The sequence below is a fragment of the Tupaia chinensis genome, unplaced genomic scaffold (genome assembly GCF_000334495.1).
Source record: "Tupaia chinensis unplaced genomic scaffold, TupChi_1.0 Scaffold146687_1, whole genome shotgun sequence".
Taxonomy (NCBI): domain Eukaryota; kingdom Metazoa; phylum Chordata; class Mammalia; order Scandentia; family Tupaiidae; genus Tupaia; species Tupaia belangeri.
In genome coordinates, this window is record NW_006206544.1 from 1742307 (window position 1) to 1762705 (window position 20399).

General features: G+C 35.7%; 1 protein-coding gene across 1 annotated transcript in view; it reads right to left on the bottom strand.

Moving 5' to 3' along the window:
* The window catches only part of DPYD (dihydropyrimidine dehydrogenase), a 994283-nt gene that overhangs the window by 157816 nt on the left and 816068 nt on the right, over positions 1-20399 (bottom strand). The window contains exon 19 of the mRNA XM_006169013.2: positions 16211-16353. Within this exon, the coding sequence (XP_006169075.1) occupies positions 16211-16353 (143 nt within the window). The remainder of the gene's footprint in view (positions 1-16210; positions 16354-20399) is intronic.

Here is a 20399-nt window from a genome sequence, read left to right on the forward strand (position 1 = left end):
CCCTACACTTTTCTCCTCTCCCACCCTCCTTCTACATTGTCCTCAGCGTCGATAACTATTTTCAATGCTTTTATGTCCTCTTTCAGTCTTTAGTCTCTACCATAGAGTGCAGACAGTCAGTATATGTTAAAGTGGAGACATACAATGTCTCTCTTTCATAGCCAACTCACTTCACTCAGGAATAAATCTTCCATATTCATCCATTTTCTATCAGATGCCAGGGTATTGTTGTTTTTTATGACTAAATAGTATTTCATGGAGTATATGTGCCACACTTTTTCAATTCATTCATCTGTTCAAGGACATTTGGGCTGGTTCCATGTTTTAGCAATCGTGAATAATGCCACAATGAACATAGACGTACAGGTACTTTTCTGACTGAGCTGACTGAGCGTTCTCCTGTCCTTTGGGTAGATATCCAGGAGTGGAATTGCTGGATCACAAGTTAGTTATATTTGTAGGTCTTTGAGGAACTTCCATGTTGTTCTCCAGCTTACATTCCCACCAACCATGTAGGAGTGTTCCCCTTTCAGCACATCCCCACCAGCACTCATTATTATTATTTTTTAATCTTTGCCATTCTGATTAGATTTAGGTACACCCAAATGTTTGCTTATTCTTTATTCCTTGTTAAATCATTATAATCTGTACCAAGAAACCTTCTAATGAATGCCAATTGCATTCATTACTATGATTTTTATTATTATTTTATTATTATTTTTTAATCTTTGCCATTCTTATGACTAGAACTACATAAACCTAGTACTCTTTCTTCTAAGAGTTTATAATTAAAGACAGATATAATCAGAGTTGATATTCATTTTACAACCAATCTTAGAGCTTGATCAGATTGCTGAAGGCTCTTTGCAGTGCTAGTTCATTGTTGGATAATGAGAAGATGGAAGGAACCAGAGTGTTCCATACCATCAGCCTTTTTTTTTTCCCTTGAGATTTCTGCTATTAGGTGCGTACGCTAACCAGAAAGACAGAGAGAGACAGAGAGACAGAAAGTGAGAACACTCCCCAGGGGGGATGGTCACGCTGCAATCCCTTATCCTCCATTCTCCTCTCGGGATCTTGGGCATGCATGCACACACACCTGGTATGAGTTTAAGCCACCAGGTCCAGGACTCGAACCGTGGTTGACTACATGGGAGTCCAGTGACATAACCGTTACACCAACTGCTGGTCCCCACCATCAGCTTCTTTTAAAGCAATTCTGGGAGATTGGTTATATTTTTTTGGTGTAGAGTGGTAGCAATTCTATAGTTGAGTTACTAAAGGTGTCTTCCTCCCTTCTGCTCTCTTCTTTTCTATCTCAGCCTTTATATACTTCCTGGATCAAAATCAGAAGATGCACAGGCAGTAAGTAGTGTTCTGAACTGCTATGCTGGAAGTCACACGGTCTGACTGCAAGTTTGAGTCCTGTGTTGACCAGAAAACGTGTCAGGTGCATGCCTGCTCAAGATCTTGACAAGGAGGAAGGCTGGGGAAAGGGGATTTCAGCAGGACCAAACTCTCTATCTCACATGTGAACGATTTGTTGCTTTCTGTCTCTCTCTGTCTCTTTCCAGTGAGTACACATGGCCTATACCAAAAATCTCTCTCAAATAAAAAAAAGAGTAATGTAATAATTGTCACAGTAATTAGAACTTTATTGGAGAAATATTAGTGCATATTTTTCTTATCTATTATTATAAGAGTATAGAGCCCTATATTTTGAAATACTCACATATTATTCAAAAATTATAAATGAAATACATATTAAATTTAAGACACAAGATACTGCATAATGAAAAAAGGTCTATCTGTTTATTATTATTATTATTATTTATACATTCAATTGCTATACATCATTTAGCTTGTAAAGAAAATTTACCCAATATAAAATACACCTCAGACTAGTCCAGTTGAGAATACTATACACATTATCATCAACAGTTAATGAACCATTTCTGTGTCCCACAAATGTGTTACCTCTCTACTTTTTCTCCCTAATTTCCTTCCCTGCAGACTTCCCCCCTCCCCCCCTCCTTCCACACTGTCTCCTCTCCCACCCTCCTTCTACATTGTCCTCAGCGTCGATAACTATTTTCAATGCTTTTATGTCCTCTTTCAGTCTTTAGTCTCTACCATAGAGTGCAGACAGTCAGTATATGTTAAAGTGGAGACATACAATGTCTCTCTTTCATAGCCAACTCACTTCACTCAGGAATAAATCTTCCATATTCATCCATTTTCTATCAGATGCCAGGGTATTGTTGTTTTTTATGACTAAATAGTATTTCATGGAGTATATGTGCCACACTTTTTCAATTCATTCATCTGTTCAAGGACATTTGGGCTGGTTCCATGTTTTAGCAATCGTGAATAATGCCACAATGAACATAGACGTACAGGTACTTTTCTGACTGAGCTGACTGAGCGTTCTCCTGTCCTTTGGGTAGATATCCAGGAGTGGAATTGCTGGATCACAAGTTAGTTATATTTGTAGGTCTTTGAGGAACTTCCATGTTGTTCTCCAGCTTACATTCCCACCAACCATGTAGGAGTGTTCCCCTTTCAGCACATCCCCACCAGCACTCATTATTATTATTTTTTAATCTTTGCCATTCTGATTAGATTTAGGTACACCCAAATGTTTGCTTATTCTTTATTCCTTGTTAAATCATTATAATCTGTACCAAGAAACCTTCTAATGAATGCCAATTGCATTCATTACTATGATTTTTATTATTATTTTATTATTATTTTTTAATCTTTGCCATTCTGATTAGAGTTAGGTGGTATCTCACTGTGTGTGTGTGTGTGTGTGTGTGTGTGTGTTTTAATAAACCACAGATTAGTTTATCTTTAAGACTCATCATGCCATGAATTCTTAGGGAATAGGTTCCAGTAGCTCAGGCTCCTTTCCATCGGTTCTCACAAGGTGTGCTTCTCTGGGTGGAGCCTGCTGGTGCTTTAGTTGAACCCAAGTACCTTTCTCTTTGGCTTCTTTCTTTTTCTGGTCATTTTCCTTTACACGTTTTAGGAAGATAGCTCTGCTCTTAGAATGCTTAATATGCTCAATATGCACATTAATTCTCTTGGAAAGAATCTTGCCCTTAACTTGTTTGTTCACAACAATGCCAACAGCATGCTGGGTAACACTGTAGACTCTTCCAGTTTCGCCATGGTAACATTTGTGGGGCACTCCTTTTTGAACAGTACTTATTCCCATAATGTCTACAATATCATCTTTCTTGTAGATTCACATATATGTTGCCAAAGAAACAACTCCATGTTTTCAAAAAGGCCTAGAGAATGTATATCGGATGCCTCTCCACTTTCCCTTTGTGTTCGTCATTTTGGATAATTACTGGAAGACGGCGGTTCTGGCCATAAGGCCTCACTGTGGTTTTGATCTGCATCTCCTTTATGATGAGGGATGTTGAGCATTTTTTTCACATGTTTTTTGGCTGTTTACATGTCTTTCTTAGAGAGTTGTTTGTTCAGCTCAATTTCCCATCTTTTAATTCGGTTAATCACTTTTTCTTCAGGGAAGCGCTTGAGTTCCCTGTCTCTCTTAACTAGTTATATGAAACAGTTCTGATGCCATTTAAAATAACTTTGGATGATGTTAACTAACTTCACATATCATATTTTGGCTTTAAAGTAAATGGTAATGGAAAGAAAATAAGAAATCATTTAACGAATTCTCTCTACCTACTCAGTGAAAACTTGGATTGTAGCATGCAAAATTTTTATCACCTAGATACACCCATGGATAAGGTTATAGTACTGAAGTCACCTGTGCATTCTGACCAAGAGACAGTGTTGATAACAAACCTGTGCTCATGTAGAAATGGTGTCACAGTGTTGCTTTCATTACTTGCTTTTCTCTAATTTTCATAAAATAATATAGTGTCTGATCACATTTAAAAATTCTATTTAGTTTGAACTAGCTGCATCAGGGCAACTGACTACTGCTAAAACTTGATTTCATTTTCTAGGTCTGGTGAATGACAATCACAACCTGTAGTGTCTAGATCTCTAATACCATGCTCCTTCTTTCTTTCTTTGTATTTCAGGATTTCATATTAATGTCAATGAGAAACCAAAGAAAACATGAAATCACATGCACCCCTATGATCTCATGGCACAGGTCATAATTGTACATAAACAAACTGATGGCTTCCTATAACTTCCAACATCCTGAAGCAAAATCTTTGTGATTGAATCATATGGTAATATCATTAAATTAAGTTATAGAAATCCATAGTCATTCAGAAAGAATAAGGCAGTATCATCCTTATATTCTTTATCTACATATGATAGAGGAAGGTGAACACTGAGTGATGAAATCTGTCAATAAAATCAACTGACTCAGTCTGAATTCTGGCTATAATGGAAATTCTCAAGTAGTTTTTATTTTTTAAACAGAAATTGTAGACTAGAAGTTAAATCAGAGAAAAGTGATATAGGAGTCATTGGAAAGGTTATGTCTGGGACTAACATCCAAAACACAAAATAAAAACAACCAGCATTAATTTATTAAAATTATCCCTTCAAACTGTCTTAAAAATTACAAATGTTATTTATTTACTATCCTCATCATGAATAAGTAATTGACAGTCAGAAGCAAACTTTATTTCTTTAGAATAGACCCCCAAAAGATTTTAAGACCTCAGAATTTATGAAGAATTGGAGAATATAATTTAGCAAGGAGGAATTAATACATTTCTGTACCTGAAATTTACTGATAATTTTCATCTGTCCTTTTTATAGTTCTAATTTGCATATTCTAACTAATGAAAGCCTGTCAAATGAGATGAAAAATCAGGGATTTCATAGACACTGAAGTTCACTTAAGTAAATTAGAAGTCAGCTGGGTTGACTGAGGAAGTTATAAGTGCAACTACCCAGAACGTAAACCTATAATCAGTTCAAACCTTATTTCTTGGTCAGAGTGCTGTATCTGATTTTAGTGTAATAGTCATTTTCACTTTAGGTTTATACTAGGGAAATGACATAGAGTACCCAGCTTACATATATATATACACACACACACATACATACATACATATATATTACTTATATAATTATTATATAATTCCTTAGTTTTTATATTCAGCATTCATTGAGGCATTTGTTTTGTTGTGTATATTTAAGTTGTACAGCATGATGTTTTCATATACATATACGTCAAGTAATTACTATAATTAAGCCACTAATGTATCCCTCATTTCACAGTTACTCCTTTTTTGAGGAGATGCTGGTAAGAGCACATAAAATTTACTCTCCTAGCAAATTTCCCGTACAATATTATTAACTGTAGTCCACAAACTGTAGTGTTTAGCTGTCTAACTTACTCATCCTGCACGATTCTGTTTACACCCATTAAACTTCATCTCCACGTGCTCTTGTCTGTCCCTTCTCCTTTGATAACCACTATTTTACGTTCTGTTTCCAAGTACTAGACTTTTTTCCAAGATTCTACATACAAGAGAAATCATACAGTATTTTCCTTTCTGTATTTGGCTTATTTTTCTTTTTACATAATGTCCTTCAGGTTCGTCATCCATATTGTATGCCAGTAACACCTTTACGTACAGTTAAACAATATTCCATTGTGTATATATTACAATTTCTTGATCTATGTATGGATATTTAGATATTTAGAAGGATATTTAGATTGTTACCATAACTTGGGCAAAAAAAAGAAGCATTGATACATGTACAAGGTGCTGATTCCATTTCCTTTGGTATTTATACAGAAGAGGAATTGCAGATTATATTCTAGTTTAAACTTTTAACTTTCTGAAAACCTTCATACTGTCTTCCATAATGGCTGTATTAATTTATATTTTCATCAACAGCATACAAGGGATTTCTTTTATACCCTTGGCAATACTCATTATTTTTTTCTTTTTAGTAATAGGTATTCTTTTTTGTTGTAGATTTTTTAGAAGACAGATTATTTTGTTGTTGTTGCTAGAGGGATATAGGTCATGTGCACTTGCTGGAGAGACAGAGAGATAGCAAGTGAGAAATTATCCACTGGGGGGATGGCCACACAGAAATCCCTTCTCCACTCTCCCCTGGGGATTTTGGGCATGCAAGCACATGCACCCAGTGTGAATTTAAAGCCACCATGTTTGGTACTTGAACTGTGATCAGTCATGTGGGAGTCCATCAACATACCCATTAGTAATAGGTATTCTTATTGAAGTGTGGTAATACCTCATCATGGTTTTGATTGTCATTTTCCTGATTAGTGATTCTGAGCACTTTTTATATATCTGTTGGCCATTTATATATTGTTTTTTAAAAAATGTCTATTCAGGTTCTTTGCTCATTTTTAAATAAGTTTTTTTTTTTATGCTGTTGAGTTTTGTAAGGTCCTTATAAATGTTGGATATTAACCTCTTTAAAGATATACGGTTTGAAAATCCTAATCAATAAACAGTTTTATTCATTTTGTTTCTTCCTTTCCTATATTGATACATTTTAGTTTGACATAGTCCCATTTGTTTATTTTTTCTTTTGTTGCCATTTCTATGGGCAATGTCTAGGAACATTTTCTCTATTTTTCTCCTAGGAGTTTTGAGCTTTTAGGTTTTATGTTTAGGTCTTTAATTCATTTTGAGTTGTTTTCTTTTGTATAGTGTAATGTAACAATCTATTTCTGTTTTGTTGATATCCAGTTTTCTCAACATCATTTATTAAAGAGATTTTTCTTCCCCTCATGTGTCTTCTTCATGCCCTTATTAAAAATAGGTTGCAATATATGCCTGGTCTTACTTATGGGTTCTCTATTTTAACCCATTGTTCATTGTATCTGTTTCTATGTCAGCACCATACTGTTCTGATTATTATGGATTTGTAATATAATCTTGAAATTAGAAAGTATAATATTTCAGGGTCAACAGATGGTCTAATGGTTATGTCACTGGACTCCCATGTGGTGAACCATGGTTCAAGTCCCAGACCTGGTGTCTTAAAACTCAAGATGGGCAAGTTTACGTATGTGCCCAAGAACCTGGGAGGAGAATGGAGGAGAAGGGATTGCAGCGTGGCCTTCCCTCTTGGGTGGGGTGGGGGGGTGATTTCTTGCTTTCTGTCTCTCTGTCTCTCTCTGACTCTCTGGGGAGCACACACACTCTATGGCAAGTCTCTCTCAAATAAAAAAGAAAGAAAAGAAAAAAAATGAAATTATAACATCTCAAACTTTGTTTTCTCAGAATTGCTTTGTCCAGTCAAGGTATTTATGATTCTACATAACTTTATGATTGATTTTACCATTTATATGAAAATAGGAATACTTTAAGAAACTAAAAAAAGAACAAATTAAGCCCAAAGTTAGTATAAGGAAGGAAATAATAAAATCAGAGCAGAGGGACCAGCAATTAGCGTATTGACTATGTCCCTGGACTCCCTCGTAGTCGACCACGGTTCGAGTCCTGGACCTGGTGGCTTAAACTCACGCTGGGCGTGTGTGCGTGCATTCCCAAGATACTGAGAGGAGAATGGAGTAGAAGGGATTGCGGCGTGGCCATCCCCCCTGGGGGGTGATTTCTCGCTCTCTGTCTCTCTGTCTCTCTCTGTCTTTCTGGCGAGCGCACATGTCCCATAGCAAAAACCTCTCCAAAAAAAAAAAAAAAAAATCAGAGCAGAAATAAATGAAATAGATACTAGCAAAACAATAAAAAGGCCAGTGAAACTAAGAGTATTACATAACCTACCAAGACAGAGTCATGAAAAAAATAAATTCTGAATAGACTAATTATGAATAAAGAGATGGAATCAAGAATAAGATCTCCTATCCAAGGAAAACCTGGGATCTGATATGATCACTATTGAATTCAAATACACATTTAAAAAAACAACTATTAATAATATAAATCCATTCAAACTCATCCAAAAAACTAAAGAGGAGAGAATACTTCCAAACTTATTTTACAAGGACTGCATTGCCCTTATACCAAGACCAGACAAAGACAGTACAAGAAAAGAAAATTTTAGGCCTGTATACTTATTGAACAGCAAGTAATATCAATAAGTAATGGCAAACAAAATTCAACAGCACATTAAAAAGATCGTTCACCATGATCAAGTGGGACTTATCCTTCAGATGCAAGGGTGGATCAACTGAGGTAAATCAATAAATGTGATGCACCACATTAGCAGAACGAAGGATACAAGTCATTTCAGTAGGTGTGTAAAAAGCATCTGACAAAATTCAACATCTTTTCATGATAAAAGCTCTCAACAAATTAGATGTAGAAGGAATATAGCTTAACACAATAAATATCATATATCACAAGAACACAGATAACAACATATTCAACGATGTAAAGTTGAAAGCTTTCCCCAAAGACCAGAAAAGACAAGGACACCCACTCTCCCTACTTGTATTAAACATAATACTGGAAGTCCTACTCAAAATCATTAAGCAAGAAAAAGGAAAAGAAGTAAAAGTCACCAAAATCTGGAAGAAAAAGTTAACTAATTTCTGTGGGCAAATGACATGATCTTATATTTAGGAAACCCTGAAGACACCACCAAAAACAGAACCAAGAAACAAACTCAGTAAAGTTGCAGGTTACACAAATGGCATACAAAAATCAGCAGTGTTTCTATACACTAGCAACTACCTGAAAAATAAATCAAGAAACCAATCTCATTTACAGTAGTGCAAAAACAAACAATCAAAAGTTAAAGAATAAATTCAACTAAGGAGGTAAAAGAGCTATATACTGAAAACTGTAAACCACTGTTAAAAGATACAAATAAATGGAAAGATATCTTCTATTCACATACTGAAATAAGGAATGTTAAGATGACTCTACCACCCAAAGCAAACCACAGATTCTACCTAATTCCTATCAAAAGTCTAATGGCATTTTTCATAGAGAGAGGGGAAAAAATTCACTGAAGCATTTTTAAGGTAAAAATATTGGATATTTTACTACTGAATGCTAACATCCTTATCAAGAAAAGTTAAAATCTTAAAAATAAACAGTCTTAATATTTTACTACTGAATGCTAACATCCTTATCAAGAAAAGTTAAAATCTTAAAAATAAACAGTCTTAATGAGAGATGATACATTCTTAGCAATACTAAGAGGGCTTCAAAAATAATAAATAAATAAATAGCCTGTTAAATGCAAAGTAGAGCCAGCCTGTAGCTTGGTGGTTAAGTGACATTAATCCCAAATAACCAACTGTGTAGTTTGATTCCTTGACCTGACAGCTTAAAAACACACTGGGCACATGTGTGTGCCCAAAATTCCAAAAGGAAGGAGAAGCAGAAGAGAAGAGACTGCAGTGTGATCATATGCCAAGGGATTTGCCTTCTCACTTTTCCTCTCTCTCTTTCTTTCTTTCTTTCTCTCTCTCTCTCCCTCTCTCTCTCTCTTTCTCATGAGCACAAGAGTGCTATGGCAAAAATTGAAAAGAGAAAAATGTAGTCTAGGGCCAGCCTCTGTTGCGCACTTGGTAGCATGCTGAGTGACCCAGAAAATACATGCTAACTGTAGTTGGAATCCCTAGCTTGAAAATATGCCAGGCATGTGTGTGCACTCCTGGGATCTTAGAGAAGTGAAAGAAATTCATTACAGTATGACTAAACCCTATGGAGAGTGTCTGTCTGTCTGTTTGTCTCTCTCTCTCAGGCATGTGCACTCTATCATAAATGAACAAATAAATAAAATGCAATCTGAAACTCTAGGAAGCATTTCAGATTATAAACTTCAAGTTTGTCTACAATATTTTGTGATTATCTTATTTCAGTTAAACTCTCACTTAGCAAAATTTTAAGCAAGTGATACTACAACCCCGATTTTCTTTTAAAATCTGGACTCACCATCTTCAATATAATACAACACAAATACACATAGGCCTGTAGCCAAATCCAATCCAATCCAATCCAATCCAATCCAATCCAATCCAATCCAATGCAATCCATTCCAAATATTACCTTTTAAATTAAATCCAGTATTTTCTTCACACCATTTATTATCTTTTTACATAGCAGATACTATACTTATGTTTCATATTTATGTTATCTTTCTTCTCTCCTTAGAATATAAGCACCATGAGGGACCAGCAAATGGTGGTCTCCCATTGTAGTCGACCGTGGTTTGAGTACCAGACCTAGTGGCTTAAATCTCACACTGGCATGTGTGCATGCCCAAGACCCTGAGAGGAGAATAGAGGAGAGGGTATTGCAGCATGGTCACCCCCCCATGGGGGGTGATTTATCGCTCTCTGTCTCTCTGGTGAACACATGCACCATATAGCAAAAAATAACTCTAAAAAAAAAGAATATAAGTACTATGAAATATTAATTTTTGCTTGTTTTATTCACAGAGTATTTTAGATACCCAAAATAGTGCTAAATATACAGTAGGGTCTCAATGAATATTTAGGTATAAATGAATGATTCTTTGTGATGGGTATTGATTAATAAGGAAGGTATATTCTGTCATATGCAGCTTAGCAAAAAATGTAGCTCTCCATTTTTAATACATCAGTACTTTTTCTAAAGTCACAGGCTTAATTATCAAACACAGATTTATTTAAATCTGAATTTAAAATTATTTTGACTATAAATCCAGTAGTGAAGTCAACTGTTTACATAGTCTACATATGTGACAGGCAATGTATGAAGAAAATCAGAATCAAACTATTTATTTATATACCTATTTGGTCACTCATTATTTCTGTTTCTGTACTCCAGTGTATCAGCACCATCACCTGGGTATTTAAATTCATTTCACTTCTCTGGCCACGAGTCTCCTACAGAATGTATTTTGTGAGTACATACTTCACTTCTGAGTAGAAATAACTAGATAACTATGTTTGATAAATGTAAAACCAGACAAGGGAATTGAATCAGGCCATGAGAGTCCATAAAAGAATGTATCAGAGAAATGGGAGGATGATGATGGAGGAGTTTAGGGCTTTGAGGTATACGAAAAAGATTTGGACTAACTCCTAGAGATCATTTGATGCAAAGTAGAGAAAAGATGAATAAAAAGAAGAGCTGGGCCAAGCTGACATTGAACACTGTGCATTTGGAGAAAATCCAGTTGGCAGAGTTACTTAAATTTCTCTAATAATATTCAGCAGCCCAGAAGTAAAGAAAATGAAAGGTTAGATTAACCCAGGATTAGGGAATGGAGCAGGGTGAAATTCAGTTGCAATGGAGGAGAGACGGATATATTATGTATTCTCTACACTGTTGAAATGTCAAGCCAAAATTGTAAAGTTAAATGTTTTCCAACTCATGAACATCCAGAGTATATCTTAATACTGATTTTATTTTATAGTTTAGCTAAAATTGGTTAAATTTTTTTTTTCGTCTGGCTTGATAAAAATCTGAGTCAAGCAAACAGTAAGACTGATAATCTATAATTTTCTACCAGTAAAAGCTTATATGTAGAACTTCACCTTTCTTTCAACACAATCATTTAAAAGCCAATATTCTACACAGCTGGTAAGTCTCTGGGCTATTGTGTATCAGGGCTGAAGAAGCAATGACTTTTTATATTACATAAATCCTCTTACCTTCTCTTTTATTTTTATTTATTTACTTATTTTATTATCTTACTTTTTCTTTTAGGAAAAAAAGAGAATTGCAACTTACATGTATTTAGTTAACAAATTAATTTAACATTTATTCAAAGTGGTTTTGCTATGCATCAACCAGTCAATATTTGGATGACGAGTGGCTTAGGATGGAGCCTGGCACGAAAAGATAAACCAAGTGAAAAAGATTTCCTTTCTTGAAAATCTGAGCCAAGAGACTAAGCTAGTGAGGAATTCTTGTAGAAACGGGAGGTGAAAGATCACTGGTGAAGTGGACTGGAGGTCATGACAGCCATGTGCTGCTAGTCAGAAGCTTAGAGGAGGCAAAAGCAAGGAGTAAGCACTGGAGTAGGAAAGAGTAGGCAGGATGTTCTACTCTTCTGAGGGAGAAATCACATGGCCCACAAAGAGAGATGGCACAGGTCTTTCTCTAGACTGTTCCACTGATTCATTCAGTTTCGGGGCCCATTGATGTAAGAAAATAATGGGCTTCATTTTCTTAATATAGTGTAGTCTGAGTAAGTCTCTAATTCTTGATCTAAGAGGAGCCTAAGCAGAAACTGAAATTTGAATATGTGTTTCACCACATCTTTTTAAGGGAATCATGTTTCCTACATTTATGTACAACTAGGCTCCACACACTGAGCACACATCTACACTCAGGACACATAATGCTGACCTACTTCTCTGTTTTCACATTCATTCCCTTTATGAGTCTTGTTTCTTAAGAATTAATCTATACCCTGAACATGTAACATTTAAGTAGGGTTGGAAGACCTGCCTGTTACTGATATTCTCATCTTACAAGTCCTGTAAAGCAGAATAGGCAGTGTACTTACTCTTTAGAGACGGCATTTTGTCTGTGAAACCCTAAGTCTGAGTTGCGGCTCTAACCCTAGGTGCGGAACTTTGACTGTTATCACTTTTACTCTCCAAGCCTCAGCTGATGCCAATCAAAAAAGAGCATAAAACTATTTCACTTGGGTAGGTGGTAGGTTGTAGAAACACTGTATATAATAGTAGCAGCTACTACCAGCACTTGGTAGATACCTAACAATCTTCACCCCCCAGGTATGGCTTGCCTACAGTCATATGTCTATCAATGGGCTGGAGTCTGTTCTGGAATGTACTCAAAACCATTTATGTTCTCTGGTCCATCAATTTCTATGTGTTCATGAAAATAAACTCAGGTCATATTCAAGACTGAACATCTGTTATCTTCCATATTCTTTCCAAAGACCCTGCTTCATAATCTTCCTTCCTTCCTGATATCCAAACATTCTTTCTTTTATTATTCCCTTCTTTCTTAAGAAATTTCTTCAATCATTTTCTTAGTTAGGGTCTCCTAGAGATACTAGTGTTTCTTTGGCTGAGACTGTCTTGATTAACTTTTCATCCCTTAATTCTTGAATGATATAGAAGATTGACTGTTCTTTTGTTTGTTTGTTTGTTTTCCAGTCCTTGAAAACTGCTGTCCCATTTCCTTCTCAATTCCATGAAGTCTGATGGGAAATTCGCTGTCTTTAGAATGACCTGTTCCTAGAGGTAAGATGTCATTTCTGTCTTGCTGTTTTTGAGTTTCTTTCTTTGGTCTTTAGTTTTCAGAAGATTGGCTATGATGTGTTTGGGGATATCTGCCTTTTTAAAAAAAGGTTCTTTCTTTGTTTCATGAGAATACAACACACACAAGGAGGGAGAGAGACAGAAGAGACAAGTACCCCCAGCAGGGAATCCCAGACCATACTTCCCCTGTCCCTCCCCAGTCAAGCCTTCCCAGCCAGTCAGGATCATGGTGCACACACTCAGGGTATACAGGTTATCTGGGGAATTGAGCTCATGATCTTCTATATGAATCTACCATTGGTGAGTGGTATATTACCACTGTGCCAATTGGCCAGCCCATGTTCTGGTTGAGATTCCTTTGAGTGTATCCATAATAGGGTTTCATTCAGATTTTTAAATTTTTATTTTCATGTATTTTGCAAAAATAATTTTAAAAAAAGCTCTCAGTTATTATTCCTGTTTCATCTCCACCTTCTTTCACCTTTCCTTTGGGGATTCTAATGACATTTATACTGGATCTTTTATTATAATCTCACAGTACAGTTCTCTGAGACTTCATTCTTTTTTTAAAATATATATAGTCTTTTTTCTCTCTCTCTTGTTCAGACTGGTTAATTTCTATTGCTCTATTCTCTGTTTCACTGATTTTTTTCTTCTTTTCTCTCCATACTGAGGCTGAGCATATCAATTGAGTTTTGCATTTTAGTTACTACATTTTTTTAGTCCTAACATTTCCATTTGATTCTTCTTTATATACTTTATTCCTTTGTTGAAACTTTCTGTTTTTCATTTGCTTCAAAAGTATTTTTAATTTCTTGTTAATGCAATTTTATGGTGACTACTTTAAATTCCTTGTCAGATTTTTAAAAATGGTCATGTTGGTGTTAGCATTTAATGATTATCTTTTACCATTCAGCTTGACATATTTCTGGCTCTTGGTATGATGAGTAATTTTTTAATTAAAGTTTTGACACTTGGGTTATTATGTTAAGAGACTCTTGATCTTATTTACCCTTCTGGTTTAGTTGGTTTTCCTTAACATCACTCTGTCAGGGGAAAAGGAGGGTGAAGTCTTCCTGCTGCCAGATAGAAACCCAGGTTCTTTACCTGGCCTCTTTTGATACCCATGGGGCATGGCTCCTTATCACTGAAGGGAGATGGTGGGAATTCTGGCTCTCCACTAATCCTCCCCTGATAGCTCCCTGGCTGAGAGGAGTAGGAATGCCACTTGGCCTTCACTGTTACCATGGGCAGGAAGAAGAGAGTAAGTGGCCTTATTTCCACAAGCTGATGATGTAAGTCCTGCCTCTCCACTAGACTGCTTCTAACGCCACAGGTAAAGGAGAAGGGACATCACATTACTCTCAGGTGGGAGCAGAAGCCCAGGATTCCCACATGGGGGAGCTCATCATTGCCCAGTGTGGCTGTGGGGTTGCCTGGTAAGAGTGGTCTCCGATTCTCCTTGCCCTTTGCTTGTGTGGGTGATATGGAGACATAGTTTTTATCCATGGTATTTGCCTGGAATAGGGCGGTTACTGTCTTAAAAGTTTTCTGTCTTGCTAGCTGCCGTTTTTTTGCTTCTTTGGCTAAAGAGATCCGGTTTTTCTCTGAAGTCGTTTTGCATTTTTGTGCTGCTTTGGCTCCAAGTTTGAAATATATGAAATAAAACAGAACAAAAACAAACAAACAAAAAACCCCAGAAAACTCTGGCTGTGTTGTTCCCTAGATGTCCAGGGCTTTACTCATTCTGCCTTCTGTGTATCTTTCAGAGTCATCCTATATTGCTTGTATATATAAAGGTTTTTAGCTTTATAAGGTAGATAGCATGGAGAAAAGTAAGTCTACTCCATCTTCTTAGAAGCAGACGTCTGTTTCCATTGGCATTTTAATATGTATTCTTTCTATCTTAGCTTGTAAGCATTTCATGAGGCAATGGTAATTCTGATTCTTCAAATTGACGACATAGGATGTTTACACTGCCCCCATTTTTTGGGCACAGAATATAAGTGATACTAAACGCCCTCCTTTCCAATTACATCAATGCCCAGTAGTGGAGAAGTCATACTGATGGAGTACAGTATTACTTGAGCGTTCAGCATCTAGTCACTACACAAAACATTTTGTCCCTGGGTCAAATCAAATCACAAAACCTGCATCTATGTCCCCTCAGAGAAATGCTTATGCTAAAATGTGCCAGTAGTAACGTCCCCATGTTGAGCAACATTATAAAAAAACAAATTATCCAATTTTTATTACTTACAAAAGTGGTATTAAAAATGGAATTCACTACATCTCAAATATCTCTTTATGAAGACGATGTGGCTTTGTACCACAAGAAGCCGAATAACCAATTTATTTTAATATTTTGAAAGTTACAAAGTCAATCGTGTGGGTGCCAGGAGGTTCAGAGTCAAATGTGGTGATTTCTCCACACCTTACAGCATAGATGGCGTGTATCGGTCTTACCCTTGATGTCACTATTTTTCAGTTATAGTTTTACTTTTTTCCCAGATTTCCACATGTATTTGTTTTTATCCAGTAGTGTAGTATGCATTTTGGAACCAGATTTCATTTATTTTAGAAACAGATGGGTGAATAAATACATTAGAGAAAGAGGGTTTGGATACTCTCAGGAAATGAACCGCAGCTTTGCTCTTGATTCACGAGGATATATTAATGAGTGCTGCCATTTTGATATCATACTGCCTCTGAATTTATTTGTTGTCACATAATTTACATGGTATTTGTGATATGAAGATTTTTTCTTCATTTTTGGAGAGGTTTTTTTGCTATAGGTCATGCATGCTCACCAGAAAGACAGACAGAGATAGAGAGACAGAAAGCGAGAAATCACCCCCCGAGGGGAAACAGCCACATCGCATTCCCTTCTCCTCCATTCTCCTCTCAAGATCTTAGGGATGCACGGACATGTGCGCAGCAGGAGTTTAAGCTGCCAGGTCTGGAACTCGAACCATGGTCAGCTACATGGGAGTCTAGCGACATAGCCATTATGCTAACTGCTGGTCCCATGACATGAAGCTTTTTAAAAGAACAGATGAACACAAGTACTACCTGCAGGACTGAAGCACCGCTGTGGAGAAACTGAAGACCACTCTCAGCAGAGTCAATTCCACCGGTGGCCAAAATGGGAAATCCAGGCAAAGCACGAGCAATGGAGGTCACAGCTCTCAAAGCAATAGGTCTGATCGCTGTCCCTACAGAAAATGAGAGTAATAAGTGATTAGTATACTGACTAGTTGAGCATAGTGACTTATGCTGACTATTATGCAATGGCAGTGTTGAACTGGACAAGTTTCAAATTTCTTTATCTCTATTTAATATGTGTACACATATAATGTGCAAACACTGCTGTGTTTCAAAGTGTGTTAATTTGTCAATGAACGTGTTTCTATTTTAAAGACTCTGGTGCTATTTTTGAATACAGAGATGTTATGCAAGTGAATATAGCAGTCCTAGAAATCTAACATTAAATACATGCATATTATGACTTGATCTATAGTCATGTGTAAAAGATTATATGGAACACTCGAGCATCTGTTTCAAATAGAACAAGAAAGAGCAGATTTTTGAAAAAGAAAAACAATTACATATAGCACATAAATACAGCTCTGTTATGTCTCCTCAAAGTATAAGGCAGCTGGTGTGAATAGAGATACTGTAAAAATAAGCAAGGTGCTGATGAACTTCCAGATTCCATATTGCTTTTTACATGTGTTTCCCAGTATGATGCAATACAGAGAGCCTAATTTAATGTTTTCATATATTAGGAAGTTTTGCAAAGTAAAATGGAATTTACTAGACTTCAGTAATTAGAATATACATGTTTAGCTTTCTTAGGTTTTAATTAGGAAACATAATCAATATATTATTCCGTAATAGGAATTAAAAGGTTTGGGTAGACAGAATGCTGAGGGTCATTTTAAATATGAATGGCTCAGCCACAGAGGCTCAGGCAGTAGTGTGTTGCTCGTGGATACTGGGCCTACATAGAAGACAAGGGTTTGGAGACTGGCTCAACCTGAAACATGCTGGACGGGTGAGCATGAATTCCTATGAGCCTTTTTGGCTGGAAAGCAGGGGGGTGGCACAGGTTGGGAGAACAGCATTCACATCATATTGAGACCCTGTTGGGGATGCCGGTCTCTCTCTCACTCTCTCTCAAGAAGTAAAATAAATAAAATTTAAAAATAGAAAATATATATACTATACTAAAGGCACTTAGGATACTCAAGTATTAAAAAAAGTAAATTAATGCATTAGTAACAGAAGAATATAATTTTACATCCTTGGAATTCATATGTAAATCAGTGGTACTTTAGAGGCATTTTCTGAACTAAGGTTCTGTTTGTGCAAGAATTTGACATTGCCTTTAAAGCACAACTCCACAAACAAGTAACTAGTTCAGACTTGTGTGGCAAGATTTTTATCATCACCTCCACCAGAACAACCATAATTACCAACATTACCAATAGGTGTTGACTGGAGGGCTCACTTTGAGGGAAGCGCCTGGAGGTTCCTTAAAATCAGTGGCTTTCAAGCTGAAAAAGCCATACACTTTAGGTCAACTCTATGACATTCTGGGAAAGGCAAAAAACTATGGTGACAGTAAGAAGACCAGTGGGAAACTGAATTGGTGAAGTATAATTTTATGATTTTTGACTAAAACGATGCTGATATTCTTGTAGACTTTGTTATCTGGTTATAAGGATTTGTGTCCTGTCTTGAGATATGGATAGGTTCATGTACCTACCATTGGAACAGAATCCTAACCTGTTTCCTAGCTTTAAGTTTTAAGCAAAGTTCCTTAGCATTTCTTTGATTTAAGTTAAACCTGGTTTTCTTAATAGTACCAAGTGAACATGCTATTGAAAGTAGTTAGATTATTTAAGAAATTGTGTGATCAATGCAATGTGGGCGGGAAAGGAATAGAAGACAACTGTAGACACCAGAGATAGTGTGAGAAGAGGGTGGGAAAGGACAGAAGGAGAGAAACAGGGTAAAAAAAATACAAGAAACTAGAAATGGAAAATTTTTGGTAATAACATGCATGATTAAGCCACTATGTGGTATATTCTGGATGGGAAATCACATTCTGTGTGCTGTGATGATGCTTAGGGAATAAATGCAAATTAAGTTTAAAAATAAAAAAAAGAAAAGGTTCAGGAAAAAAATAAAATTAAAACTGTTTTTCTTGAAATTAAAATAAATGCATTAAAAATACCTATTCAATGACTGCAGTAAGATATGTAGCCCCAGCTACTTCATAGGGTGTTCATTCTACTCACTGAGGCTTATGTCTAAAGTTGGACTTGTGTTCATGGAAATGTATATATCAGCTGTGCTTGCTATGAAATATTTAGATTAATTAAGATCTTTAGTGACTCAATAAAATGCGGGGGGAAAAAAGCATAGAAAGCAAACAAAGATACCAGAGACAGTGTGGGAGGAGAGTGGGAGATGGCAGAGGGTAAGAGATAGGGAATCAAGGATGGGGGAAAAAAAGCAAAACATCCAGGAAACAAGAAATGGAAAATTATTTGTTGATGATAACATGTATGTTGATGTGCTTTATTGAGCCAATATGCAGTGTACTCTGGATGGGAAATTTCACATTGTATGCTGTAATGATGTACAGTGAATGAATGTAAATAAATAAATTTAAATTAAAAAAAAGAAGAAGACCAGTGATTGCCAGGGAACAGAGAGGGAGGAATCGGCAGAGCACAGTGGATTTTTTAAGAAAGTGAAAATACTATGTATGATAGTATACCATGTACCTTTGTCCGAATCCACAGGATGTGTAACACCAAGTGTAAACCCTAAGAAAAGGTATGAACTTTAGGTGATAATGATGTATCAATGTTGGTTCATCGATGTGACAAATGTACCACTGTTGTGGGGCCTGTTCATACTGAGGGAGGCAATGTATGCATGGTGGCAGCAAGTATATCGATATCTGGTTTATCTGGTAGCTTCCTTTCAGTTTTACTGTGAGCCTGAAACTGCTCTAAAATATTAAGCAAAAAAAAAAAAAAACCCCAAAGCTGTCTCTGTTTCTTTTTCATATCTATTTCAGATAAAATTGAAATTAAGCATAACTGATACTTAGCACTTAACCCCAAAAATGTTTGTGGAGATGTCTATTGCCCTCATATCTTTAAAAGCTTCTTCTGGATATTAGTATTTCTTAGTAAAAAAATATTCAATGCTGACACATCAGAATTCCATAAAGGACAGTTAGAAAGCCAAGTATTAACTTAGGAAAAATTACAAATTGAATGTCAAAAAGTCTTTCCATAGCAGAATATTTATCAATAATTTATTCTTAGCCTATATATTGAAACCATAAAAATAAAATAACATAGTGGGGAAAAATTAATAGTGAGAACACACATACATATTTACATACACATATATTTAGCTATACTAAAAAGAAATCTAAGAAAGAAGTTAAAGAACAGAATTATTTTAAAAACAATCTCTAACTTCAACAAATCTTTAGATAGCCATACAATTATCTCTGCATAAAATAACTAACATGCTCAATACATAATAAGCTAATAGTTTCCTTACATATATGTTACTCTGAAGTAATAAAGAGATATCAGAATTTTTCTTTTTAAATTTTTTCTTATTTAGTTGACCCAAGAGAGTAAAGGAAATTTGAGCTCACCCGATAAATAATTTATTTCTAACTGCACTGTTAGACTATCATTAACACTAAGGGGTAAAATTTCAAAGTGGTATACAGGGATTTGGCCGCATATTCCAATTGATATTAATGGACATCAAATGGCAAAATCCCAGAACACAGCTTTGAAAATTTAACCAGTTACATTTAAAGTGCAACATTATTACACAGGTGTTAAAAAAAAACCTCAGCAAATCTTTACTGGCATTTGAAGATGTTCAATTAGATCAATAAGATATATTCTATTTTGTGTTTTTGTTCCTTTTATAAAACTTTTCTAATCTACCAATGAACATGAAAACCTTTCAAACTAATAAAGGTATCTTTTTTAAAAATTGAGAATAATTACGTTCTCTGAGGAAGTATGATCCAAAACTAAAAAAAATGAATCCTTCTATTGCTAGGCAAAGGTAAATTTGATTTTTATTTCCACTATAAACTCCATTTGATATTGTTTAACAACTCAGTTCATTTAATATGAAATACAATCTATCTATTCTTAGCATTTTTATTGTGACTAGGTTTTTAAAATGACATTCATCTATCAGG